Genomic DNA, 13,515 nt, shown 5'->3' with positions numbered 1-13,515 from the left:
TACCTTTAGATTCGGAGCAGGCAGATCAGTGGGTGGAGCCTCGTCTGTTACTGTAGATATTGGGGTGCTGGTTGTGCACCCGCCACTGGTGCAAGCTAAAAGAATCAGCTGATATGCTGTGTGAGGTCGTAGACCTGACAAGACTGTGTTTTGGTCGGTCCCGCGATAAGATTCCTGGTTGTTGAGTTTCAGCAGGTATTCAGTCACCTCTCCATTCTGTGTCAGTGGTTTGTTCCAGGAAATGTCTATGCTGGTGGACGTAAAGCTGTTGACTCTGGGAGGTTCCACTGAGGCAGGTGGGGCCTCCAGGGTTGTGATGTTTGTGTGACCACTGGTGATGCATCCTTCAGATGTGCAGGCTATGATGGCAAAGCTGAAGACAGAACAACAGGAGGAAAAATGTTACACCAGACTGATGAATTACCAGCTGAGTTAGAAGCAAACAAACAGACCTATATTTTGAAAACGGCAGGAGCTCCTCATCTGTGTAGTTGAGGACAGTTGGGTCAAAACTGAAAGAAAAGCTGACATTGTTTCTCTGAATCCTGTAGGATTGAAGAACGCCATTGGGCTCCACTGGTGGTGTCCAGGAGACCCAGACTTTACTCGGCTGGTCTTTGAGGTGTCTCACTGTTGGTGGGGCTAGACCAAGCGGAGGGGCTTGTTTAGTGGTCACAGTTACCCAGGGGCTGCTGATGTGGCCAGCAGGGTTGTGAGCACGGATGCTGAACTCATAACGGGTCCACGGACGCAGACCAGTCACCGTGTAAGAGAAGCTTTCGCTGTGTGCTGGAGAGGATTCTCTGAATAGCACCTGTTGGACACAGTTAGTAAAAACTATTATTTATGAGATGTAGAGTAGTTGTACTTGATTGAGGCTCTACAGATCTGACCAACTTAGCAGCTTAGATCATTACATCACCATTACATCACCAACCTTGCCATCCTCAACATCCTCTTCATTACTTCTTCCTCTCCCTATATCTTCAGAGAGTGTTCTTCCTAGTAAGAAATATTCTCCAATTGGCCCATTGGGCTGGGTAGGAGGGCACCAGGAGAGTGACACGCTGTCTGGGCCGATGAAGAGAGGCTTGGGAGGGTGTTGGGAAGCAGGTGGAGCTGCTGCCGTGGTGATATCCTGTGGTGAAGTGCGCGTGCAGCCTGCTGAAGTACACGCTTCTAGAGTCAGAGAATACATGGTCCAGGGCTCCAAACGTCTAAACAGGAAGTTGCGCGACAGTCCACTGAATTCAAGGTTTCCCTCATTGTACAGGTGATACATCTGGTAAGTGATGAGGGAGAGGAAGAGGATGCAGGTAGAGAGAATAAAGGGATGAAAACGGTGGGAAAAGGAAGGATGTCTGTTCATGAAGAAAACAGTTTTACAACAGTCTTTGTTGTAAATTGGCCGAATATGTACCGTGATGATGCCATTTGGAGTCCTCGGCTGCTCCCAGCTCAACAGTAAGGCCCTGCCCTGCTCTCTCTGCTCCACTGTGAAGTTAGTTAGGTGGGCTGGTGAAGCCTCCAGAGTCCTGATGTCCACCCATGGACTGGACACGCTGCCTGAAAGGTTAAACTTTGGTCAAGCTACACGGCTATTTGGTATCATTAGAACTGCCTTGAAAATACAAAGGAATAATCTTTCATTTTAACCCCTACAACTGAAAGTGGTTTGTGGTAAAATGCAAAGAATTACAAAGAAAATTATGTAAATAGTTAAATGCAAGAAATCATAACACAGATGTCTACTTGGTGAAGTGAATGGAGGATGATTTTTTAAATTTCCACCTGTTTTGTAGGTTATAACCTGCCAAGTTCCTCAAACAGGACAAATGATCTTATTAAAAAATGATGTGATAATTTAATGCATGCTCTCTCACCAGAGATTTCATAATATAACAGAGTTTTACTTCTGGCTGCAGTATGAAGCCGGTCTTGCCCTGCATGTTGTGATAAAACCTTAAAGCAATGCTTCTGATTCAAATGATCAGCTAATCATCGAACCTGAAAAGGTGTTCATTTAACTCAGAAGTGGAACATGCAGACAGAACTGAGGACTGAGGAACACCAAGCAAATGGAAATGGAAGTTAAACAACGATGATCGGGGCTGATGAATCCTTCAGTACCTCTAATTTGTCTTCACCCTCCTCCATTTACCACCTACCAGTCTCCTGCCCAGGAGCTATAATTAATCCCTATTTCATTTGCATAACTGTTCATAATCAACCCACCTGCACTGTTCAAAGCTTCCACTTGTAAACTGTATTGACTGTAAGGTTCAAGACCATAGATGGTGGCTTCAAAGATGGAACCCTGCGAGAGAAACAGAGACAACAGGTAGATGCCATTCATAAGACTTTGGACAGGTAAAAAACAAAGAGAGGATAGAAGAACAGAGGGATAGGATATGAGGGAAGACAGATGAATGACTGGGAAAGAGTTGAAAGGAAGCTCAATAAAAGAGCAGAGACGGAAACAGAGGGGTGTATGGTGTAACGAGAGCGAGAGGATATTAGTTCCACAAACAAATCCTACATGAATAACAAGCAGTTATCATTAAAAGAGGGAATGAACAGGAATGAAGAAACAATAGCAGGCAAGGACGACATGACATGGGAATTGTGATATCACCATTTCAGCAAACGGCCGTGGTGGAGTTAAGTCGACACCAGAGAAGTGGCGCAGACAGACAGACAGAGCCTGGCAGACGAACAGCTGTCCCTTATGGATGAAGTCAAAGCTTCCACATTGAGTTTTTATGTCGCACATGCATCCTTTCATATCACACACACAGACACGCTGGTTAGAGTCTGCCAGTAGCTTTGGGCAGTGGGACCCAACCCAGAACTCTGGCAGAGACGTTGCCAGTATGTGTGAGTGTGTGTGATACACTTTACTAACTGATAAGAGACACAGTGTTGTTTGAAAAGAAGCTGGCGTGGTCCGCTCGGCTCCAGGATGTAGCTTTGCGTGAATGTTCTTGACCGTGAGCTTTAAAACTGCTGCGACAATGATGCTGCTGCATGCGAATGCACACTCAAAAGTCCTTTTTTCCCTTACAGGTTGAGTCTGCAATTTTTCAAAAACATGCTCAGGAATGTATGGCTTCACATAAGCAAGCCTATGTAAAAGAGATTAACTGGAAACCCAGTTCAGCGCAGCAGTGAAAGGATCAAAAGGCTCCAATTCAAATGGAATCAAATGAAAACCCTGACAAATCACCGTATCGTGGCACCGGGGATGAACCGTCTGAACAACAAGCGGAATGCATGTATTCACTGTTTTCATGTCTGCGTGCCAACGTGTTTTTCATCCACAGTAAAATAGGATTAATAAGCCCCCAGACACCTAGACACAAGCTAAATCCTCCTGCAAATCACAGCACTTCTCAGAAAATAGGGAGGGACGGAGGGAGGGAGGGGTGGAAAAGGAAAAAAAAGGCAAACAGCAGTGAAAGTAAATGCGAATTAGGACTCAGAAACTAGGACAGAAAAAAGTTGGAGGTAAGTGAGCTGATGTCTGATGGAAGGAATAAAAATGGAAGTGACAGACGGCTGGGGGGGAGAGACAGAAAAAGATTGAGGGAATGGATTAAAAAGATGGAAGAACGCTAAAGTGGGAGAGGGGAAAAAAGATAAATGTGGCAAAAGGGAGAGACAGATTAAGTGAGCTGGAATGAGAGATCTTTCTACCTTAAAAGCCAGTGAAATATGTGAGGCATGTGGCCTATAAAGCGGTTAACATATGCACATTGTCAATAGCAGCATCTGGCGCTGGCAGCTTTTATAGGAGCACGGAGACTCTGCTACACGCCTCTAGATGGCAATACATTCAAACACTTTACCATGGAAATGCTCCGCGTTAACAGCCTCCTCTCACACACAAACACACACAGGCACAGACACAGACGCACACTCACGCTCGGCAATCAAGCGCTATGAAATTCACCACCTCAGCTTCATTGTTAAGTACTCACGCGCGCACACACACACACACCCAAATGTGAGGGGATGAAACGGTGCACCACTAAAACACACTACAATTACATTACGTTAACAGCTCCCTCAGTACTGTTTCTGTTTAATGCAAACACATCTGCACAGAGACAAGCAACATTTTTGTGGTGTTTTATAACACACATGTTATACAAGCCAGAGAGGTAATGATATGAATAATACAGACAATATAAAAACTTCCATCCACACAGCTGGAACTGGATTTGTAATGCTCCTTTATGCTATATTTGTACTTGATGTATATTCCACCATGTCCCTGCATGAAAGATTAAAGAGAGATATTAAATTGCAGCTTTAGTGTGGATACATAATTCATTTGTTTAGCACCAATTTGACGCAAAAGTGCTGAGGCAACTTACAAACAAGCATTTACAACATATGTCCCTACGATATTTCGGCCAGGTGCTCCTTTTACATTACTGTGTTTATGTGATTTTTGTGTTTTTTTAAAGAAAATTTGAAAATAAAAGAAACTAAAATTAAACCAGAAGATAAAATATGAATGCGGAAAGCAAAAATCCACCAAAAATAAAGTTGATCATGCCAGATGCATACAGGCAAAGGATGATGGTACCAAAGAAAGAAAGGGAACAGAGAAAACAGGAATATTTTGCAGGTTTAGAGAAAGTCAGAGAGAGAGAAAAATGGAGGGAGAGAGACCATGATATAAAGAGGAGAAATGGGATGAGAACTTACTAATTTATACATTAAAGAACCTTCAGATCTTACACATTTCAACAAAATTTAGCATCGAGGGCAAGGAAGCAATCTATTCAATCTTTTTTCCTCATTCTGCCTTTTCTTTGGTGTATGAGCTGATCCACAGCAGGGGTCCTCTGGACAGCGTGAGTATGTTCCTGCATATGTAGTATATAAAAGGTGAGGAAGCATTTATTTTAAAAAGTACAGTAATATATTAACTCATATTATCTGTGTATTTTCAGCTAACAGCCCCTCATCTGGATGCACCGTGTTTATGTGTGTGCAACTGCACAGTGGAGTTTGTGTGATATTCAGGTGGAAAGGCAGGGTGTGGCCGCGGGGACAGTGTGTGATACTAATTAAGAATAACCATGTGTATTTGTCAAAATAATTATGCTGATTATCTCACAATGGCCCAAGCACTGGGCCCCGCAGAGGGAAGGACCAACATTAGCATATGGCTACACACACACACACACACACCCACCCACACACCCAGACACACACACACACACACACACACACACACACACACGCACACACACCTGTGTCTCTCTCTTTGTTTCTCACACTTTCTCTCTCACACATATATACACAAGCAGGTGAACGGGCTCCAACTGGTGTTCCTCAGGGATGCTTCTCCCCACAGGCTCCTTTTGGCCTCTCTGCTCTGTCACATTAAGTCTTGCTGAGATAAGAAAGCAGCACTCTGCTTTTCATTCTACTTATGTGTCTTAACCAGTGTGTGGGGGAAACATGCTTTGATCAGGAATGATTCATTATCACTCCGCTCAGATCAATACAGTTCAGCGCGTATCACCTCATTTCAACACATTTTTATCAATTTAAATCAATTCCTTAGTCCAGTCCATTAGTGCAAGCTGTGACCTGACCAGCCCTGTGAGAGCAGTAATTGTTTTCAGAGGTTTCTGAGGTGAGCCAGTGCACCACATGCTGCACTCTCATGCCTCATGCCAAGTGTGCGCATGTTTATGTGCCCAGGCCAAATTTGGTGCTGCTGCAACTATTGCCCCATGTCCTTTTGCAAAAGGGAGCGAGTGTCCCTGTTAGTCATCATGCATTAGAAAATCAGCGACATGTACAGACATTCACGTCACATGCACACACACCCATGGACACACAGAGTGCCATTAGACATGTTTTGTCTGCGGCCATCACAGACAAAGAGCGGGACTGCAGGGGTCTGGACCAGGCATGCCCACTTCACACCGACTGCCATGATTGACTTTGGCGGCTCGGGACCCCAGGAAGAGCATATTTAGCTTGCCTATCTGCATATGTGTGTGGTTTTTATGTGCGTGTCTGTGTGTGTTTTAAAAGCCCAAGGTTTTTTTTTTGTTGCTAAAACTACATATACATTTTTAGGAAATTATATAATCGATCAGTTTGGTTTGGTACTAATACAACTGCAAACAGAATAATAACACTAAATCAAAGATGTAAATCATGGCTGTGGGTGTTTTGTAAGGTTGTTGAGAACAATATCTACATTCCCATTATAATCCCCAAATTCAGATTTTTTGGAGTAGATGAGTTCATGTCAGGACAGGTCACATACATAACTGTAAGTACATTTTCATGTGACTATTATGGGAATGTGTCAATCTTCTGAAACACATGTTGATATGACATCAAGACATTCAGGTTCTCCTGGAGAACAAGTGGGAGAGAACACGTCTGTTTGTGATAGAGGAAGAAATCCAAAAACATTTCAGCTGCTTTAATTCCAATACCCAGTTAGCCGCAAAGAGGCTTTTCTCATTTTTCCTGCACTGCAGATGCGACCTGGATACATATTTCACTCTAGGAACACATCTCAAACATAGAGGTAAACATCAGGTCTGCGTCACTTCAGGCTGGTGAGGTCAACAGCCAGAAACAGACCATTTTTAGCTGATGAACAAACATAAAAAGATCGCTCAATAAATAAAATGTATTATTCATTGTTAACTTGTACCCACACAATGAATCAGGCAAGTAGCCTTTTCCTCTCTTTCTCCCCTCTATCATCACAAAATAAGATCTTTATTTTCTCCCACACACTCAGCATTCCTCTAAAGTGATGACCATCATACCACAGATGCAACACTAAACAGCCTTTTAGAGTGGAGAGCACTCCACTGGATGGTGTGGCCCCTTCACCGATAGACACACAATAACACACAACCTCTCATTACTGCAAAGGAGTGCGCACGCATGTATGTGTGTGTGAGAGAGACTGAGAAGGAGCATGAAGAGAGAGCAAAGAAGAAGACGAAGAAGAAGAAGGAGAGTCTAAAGTCACTTGAAAAAGTGAGCTAGGGACAGAAAGAGCATGAGGATGGTGGGTGAGCAAAACATAAAAACTGTAATTTGTGACAGAGCTAGAGAAAACCCAAGCGAGATGTGACAGAGGAAGGGATGAGCAGGAAGAAAAGACAGAAGGAGGAGTTGAGAGAAACGATGAGACTGTTGCGGACTGATTATTTGGCTGTTTATGCAAAATGCTGAGGGTCCTCCAATCAGATTGAGAGACCTCTAACGAAAGGGTGTGATAGGCCGGAGTCCTAATGAACTCCACATCAGTCTCTTCTTATTCTCTTCTGTAGTTCTTCCTTCCTCTCTTCACCTGTCTCCCCTTCCCTTCTCAACCTCTTTACCCCTCCCAACCTACACTCAGCGCTGCTCTTCTTTCTTTCGTCTCCACTCCTTTGTCTTCCTCGTTTTTTGAAGGAGGCCACGAGAGGAAGGGCAAAGCCTTTTGATTTCTCTTTCTTTGACCACTTCTGTGTCTTCAGTGGTTAAATGGTGCAGATATAAAAACTGAACAGGATGTTAGCTCAGGTTTAAAAGCAACAGTAAGCCTGAGAACCCATCTCACTTGATCGAAACTGCTCATAAAAACTTTTATTTTCTCTCTGTTGCACTTTTTGTCTGTTAGTTTAATCCCAGGACACCACTGATGTAAGGACGATTTAAACTGGTTTTAATGTTATAGTCCTCCAAGAGCACACATTAGAGCAGTCAGCCAGAAACCACACCTGCCTGTAGTGATGATCCCACAGAGACGCGAGTTGTCACAGAAACACCCGTAATTGGATATGATTTGAGGGAAAAACAGAATTAATTACATCTTTAGCAGGCCACTCTTGTGTGCATCTGATTTTGTAGGAAAAACAAAACAAAGAGGGAAAGGATATAAGTAAACCCTCCCCAACAAGAAAGTGTAGACATGTTTGATATTTGCAGGACGGGCTGCCTCCGATCTGGATGAGTAGATGATTTTTAAGGATTCCGCATAATTAATCAGCCTTTTATCATTATAATCTAAACATGTTTCTGACACTGGAGGTGAAAAAATGGGTGGATCTGAAGGATGTTAAAGCATTAATATTTCTGTTCTCTTTCTGTTATGTTTATATAACACTTTCCTACTTTTGGATTCGGCTTCATGAATGTAAGGTTATCTGTGTCCAGTTGGTATGTGCGAATGTGTGTATTGATCCCAGACCGGGCTGGGAACCCTGCTTTTTGCCAGCTTGGCTGATTAATGGGGTCGTCATGGCGATCGGACAGAATGAGGGTATGAAGCGCAGGCGGTCTGCCCCGTGGCCTGGCACACACACATTCTCAAACACCAACGCAAATTCACAATTTACACATTTTGGAGAGTCATGTTAGTCGCTCAAACAATGCTGTCAGTTTACTTTTCTTACATTCTGATGCCATCACTTCCCTTAAATTATATTCCTCCTCTCCGTCCAAGTCATAGAATTTAGTTTTCTTGTTTTCTCACCTGCATTTCTTCTTTATAACCTCTTCCTTTCTGTGCTCCTTATCCATATTCCATCCTTTTTTTCCAGTTACCATATTTATCTCTTCTCCCAGCACCTTCCATCTCCTTCTTCCTCCATCGTTGTCTTTCTGTCCTCTCCTCCCTCCCCTGGCTCTTCCAGATGTTACACCAAGGCCCTCGGGATTGCTGCTCAGACCATGTTTGCATGCATGTGTTCTTACTTTGTGTAGTTATATGTATTTTTGTCTGTATATAACATATTTGGATGTGTGTGGATGTGTGAATGTGATGTATTAATACATCCCATTGATCAGAGCAGGACCCCTGACAGTCATCATCCCTGACAACCATCTGGCCGATGCCTGACGCTCCCTCGCCCAAACACAAGCTGACATCCTATTAATCTGCAACCACCATGCATACATACATACGTGTGTGTGTGTGTGTATGTGTGACACAGAAAGGAAATGAATGAATGAAACTGCGGAATCATGTGTAAGGGTGTGCAATGTGTATGTACGAGGTTATACTTATGTAGCGTATGATGTGTGTGTGTGTGTGTGTGTATGTGTGTTTGTGCGCACGAATGTGCCTGTGTGCTCCAAACCTCAAACTGCACACACACATAGAATGTGTACACACACCATTCCGCCATCCGCCAACAACAGCCGGCACTGAAGGGAGCTGAAGGGTGCTTGGAAATTAAGGTTATTACACAAATTGAGCCATATGGTCTAAATATTTCAGAGCTGAAATTTACTAGGCAATAAAAATGGCCCCTACCTCGGTAATGGTGTAAATTACAGCTTAACCACCAGCGCTAATGATGTCCTTCTGTACACCCCGTAACCAACCGTACATGAAGGACACATTGTTTAAAAAATACCCTCGGAAAAGCAAGAGGGAGAGAGAGATAGAGGGAAGAGAAAACAGAGGAGGAAGGAAGATATGAATAGGAACAGAATGGATGGGAATGAAGGAGGAGAAGCAGAAAAACAAAGAGAATTGTTGAAATGAAAGAAAAGATGACAAAGAGACAAAGCAGCAGAGCTCTGTTGGTGTAGATGAACAAACCTAACATAGTGAGGAAAGCCCCGCCAGCCAAAGCTGTTCATGTCTGTGTTTGGGCAGAGATGCAACTGATCATGAGTAAATGGTGGGTTAGGCACTATACGTAGATCCATCCATATGCCTCACATACTTTAAGCCACCATGTGTTACACACTCACATATCTAATATTGATATGATATTCTCAAATCAACAGAGCCCCTTAACCTCTGTCTGATCTATGATCAAAGAAGATTGCCGCTCACTGAGGCCAAATGTTCTGACCCAGCATCCATTGAAAAGACCAAGCACTTCCCAAAACATGAGGCAAAGGTCATAACAGGAGGAACTATGCTAACCACTGGATGACAGTGAATGAAGGAGAGACTTTATTCCAGAGGGTTATCTTGAGGTGAGGACAACATGAAGGAAGATGAAGTCAAGCAACTGAACTACAGGCTGGGAAAGTAAAACTCGACATAAACTATGATGTTATTCAGGATTTTGGGCCTGATTTGTTTTTCCCCAAGTCAATGGGAGTGTTACTGATTCATGGCCTGCATCACATTTATTTGTCGTGTTCATATAATTGTCAGACTGACTGACTGATGGTTGAAGGTGTGACTGCATCCACTCCTGCAGGGTGCAGCCAAGTCTGAACTTCAACATTCTGGCTTTCTTTGTATCCCTTTAATGACAGAATGTGTGTGTGGTGGAGGGAACGCTGTGACAAATGACCATCTATAAATTAAGTCTCTGCCATGTCAATGAACCTCTTACACATACACAAACACACGCTCACGCACACAAATGCAGAGTGTTCCATATCAATGAGAGGGTGAAAGGTCTCCATTTACATCCTGTATTAATTATGAGTGACAAGCCAAAGGTCAATGAGGGAGAAGAGGCCACTTGTATGGCCAGAATATAGATCTGTTACCTCTTCCTCCTTTCTTCCTCTCACTTTCCTGCCTGCTCTCTCTATCACTCTATCCTGCCCCAATCTTATTAATTTTCTGTGTATAAATGTGTTTGGCTCCTTTTAATTCAACTCTCTACATCTTTGAGCCTCGATTTATCTTGTCTGATCATGATTTGGTTTCTCCAGGAGACTGAGCTGCGAGAGTGGATACATGCATGTATGTGCACAGGATTTTGATGAGTATCCCACAGTAGCTTTGTATGAACTACTTCAAACAGAATGCAATGATAATTAAAACAATGCATAGACTGAGTGCGTGCATGCAGTACATATTTGTACATCTGCTACCGTACAGGGTGTGCGTGTTTTTGCATATGTGTGTAGGGCCTTCAATGACAAAAAACAACACCAACACCAAAAGAAAACCTCCCTTTGGTGTAATGGTAGTGGTAGATGTTCTCCTGACTCTTTACCTCTACGGTGAGGGCGGCAACAGCCGTTGAGTTCAGTGTTGGGTCCTGCTGGTGTTTTCTGTACACCAGACGGTGACGGGAAATCACACCGTTGGGCTGTTGTGGTGGACTCCATTTCAGATGAGCCGAGTATGCACCTGTCAGTGAGCACATTATGAGGGAGTTTTTGAGAGCACGCACAGATCAACACAACCATAACTCACCGGTGGGCGTGCCAGTGGGAGCGGGCATATTTTTAGGCTTTGCCTGCAAAGTTCGTGCAGAAGCCCACTGACTCAGAACTGAGCCTTTGGAGTTTTGGGCGCGGACTCGGTACTGAAAGTAGCTAAAAGGTTGCAGGACTGGGCTGGCATCAAAAAATTCAAGTGGCCCACTGGACCAGATGAAAACCAGCAGCTCTTCCTCCGTTTCCATTGGACGCCTAAAACAGAACATAAATGTGGTTCAGCTATTCAGAAGAACAAACAATGACATTCAACCCGGGGTCTCCACCACGTGACGCACGCGAACACATCCCCATTATGAGTCAGTTCCCCGTTCAGGGGTGTCAACCGGAATTTAAACTGGCATGACTTTTAAAAGGTTGAAACAAAACTGGGATAGGAGGGAACGTTGTCAGAACCTTCCTGCGATGCATCAACCGTCATCATTCATCACTTATTACACAAGTTAAACCATTACTTTGAAGGTTGTGTTCATTGGGATACAATTGTAAATCATTATAAAAAACCGTAAATATGGATATCTATTTGTTTATTGTCTCTCAGTTTTTGCATTAGTGCAATAAAACAAAGTGCAAAACTAAGTAGTTTGTCTGTAGTTGGAATAAAAAAATGTAACATCACGTCTTAAACTTTGTGTGTGAGTCACTAGCTGATGCAAGCAACCTAATGTCTTGCTAAGCCTCTTTGTCTGCGATAATGCTGGATGTCAGGTGTGTGTGTGTGTGAGAGAGAGAGAGAGAGAGAGAGAGAGAGAGAGAAAGAGAGAGAGAGAGAGAGTCTGTGAGCGTATGTGTGTGTGACAGACAGAAGGAGAGGGAGAATTTCCTATTTTATCCAAGTCCTGGCTTGCTTGGGTCTGATCGTGCCAGGTGTGTGTGTGTTCACTGCTATGCTAATGTGTGTTTCCTGAGGACTTAAAGGGCTTAGTCTGGTCTGAGCCTGCATACAGATCACACACTCTTTGATCAACAAGCGGACCGTGACCTTCAGAAGGCATTACTACACCCGCGTGGATGCACACGTCCACGAGTGGACTCCATTTCAAAAACTTTTCTGCTCCTGAAGGTAGAGATAAAATATGCATTTGAAATTAACGCACAGATTAAGCACATGGTGTGTGTGTGTGATCAACTTTAATTTAATTAAAAAAGTACTTATAAATACTTTAAATGTTTCAGTTTAAACTTCTAAAATACACAATGGCTTTAAAATGGCTATATTGTGTTGTGTGTTACCTATAGATGTGGTAGGATGTGATGAGTCCATTGGGTTTACTGGGTGGTGACCAGTAGACCTCCAGGACACTGGCTCCTGCTGCTGTTATCCTGGGTGGTAACAGACCTTCTGGCACGTCCTCTAAGGTTTGAACGTACACCCCTTTTCCTACTCCACAACCTTCTGCAGGGAATGAGATGGAAGTTGCCATAATACACACATTTATAAAACACACATTCAGTCCATTTGCTTTCTTTGCATCAAAAGGAAAAAATACATAGCTGGTTTATGTAAATTGTTTAGGATTTTTAGATGGTAAAAACATATTAAACATGATCAACAGTGTCCAATGAACTCACCCGTTGTTCATTTTAATGAACAATGAGAGAGCTGTTTGTCTATTTTAGAGTCTTTGTTTTATGGAGCTAGACCAATTGTGTTCATAGTAAACTGTAGTAAATCTAATGACAAATCTACAGTTACCTGTCTGACAGGCCTGTACTCTGATGAGGTAGTTGCTGAATGGCTGTAGAGCCCTCACAGTGAGCTGCAGGTCTAGTCCAGCATGGTGGATCTCAGACATGTCACTTCCTGGATTCAACAGGACTCTGTAGTTTACCGGCTGGCTGTCATCAAGCTGAGCTGTAGGAATCAGGAAGACACAATTGTACAGACAATCAAATAGCAACATTTTATTTCCAGAATAGTTTAATCAAAGTTGGAAAGTTTTTATTCTGTACAAATCCTGGAGTGCAGACATGAGTTTACCGTCCTTACTTAGAGGAAAATAAAAGCTAGAAGCCATGCCCACCTAAACCCAACAGAGGTCGGTGCATCTTGTCTTCATATAGTGCTTCAATATTTCATCTTTACACAAATAACTATTAGAAAATAGAGTGCACGATTTCCTACAAGTACACCTCTGTCCATTTGACTTATAACTTCCAGTTTATGCCACAATCCTGCCACTAGGGTCTCAGTTAAAATCACACAAATGTACTCTGTATACACACACACACACACACACACACACACACACACACACACACACACACACACACACACATGCACACCTTGACTTGACTTGTTAATATTCTCACCGGAGGTTTTCCATA

General features: G+C 43.1%; 1 protein-coding gene across 1 annotated transcript in view; it reads right to left on the bottom strand.

Moving 5' to 3' along the window:
• Window positions 1-13,515, bottom strand: part of ush2a (Usher syndrome 2A (autosomal recessive, mild)) — a 131,843-nt gene that overhangs the window by 9,619 nt on the left and 108,709 nt on the right. The window contains exons 70-78 of the mRNA XM_029846815.1: window positions 12,884-13,042; window positions 12,421-12,583; window positions 11,165-11,382; window positions 10,962-11,098; window positions 2,236-2,317; window positions 1,421-1,566; window positions 938-1,282; window positions 453-814; window positions 4-373 (exon numbers count right to left, since the gene is read on the bottom strand). Coding sequence (XP_029702675.1) covers window positions 4-373; window positions 453-814; window positions 938-1,282; window positions 1,421-1,566; window positions 2,236-2,317; window positions 10,962-11,098; window positions 11,165-11,382; window positions 12,421-12,583; window positions 12,884-13,042 — 1,982 coding nt within the window. The remainder of the gene's footprint in view (window positions 1-3; window positions 374-452; window positions 815-937; window positions 1,283-1,420; window positions 1,567-2,235; window positions 2,318-10,961; window positions 11,099-11,164; window positions 11,383-12,420; window positions 12,584-12,883; window positions 13,043-13,515) is intronic.

This window comes from Takifugu rubripes, chromosome 13 (genome assembly GCF_901000725.2).
Source record: "Takifugu rubripes chromosome 13, fTakRub1.2, whole genome shotgun sequence".
NCBI lineage: Eukaryota > Metazoa > Chordata > Actinopteri > Tetraodontiformes > Tetraodontidae > Takifugu > Takifugu rubripes.
Note: the sequence above shows the minus strand (reverse complement) of the source record. Positions and strands in the feature narration are given on the sequence as shown.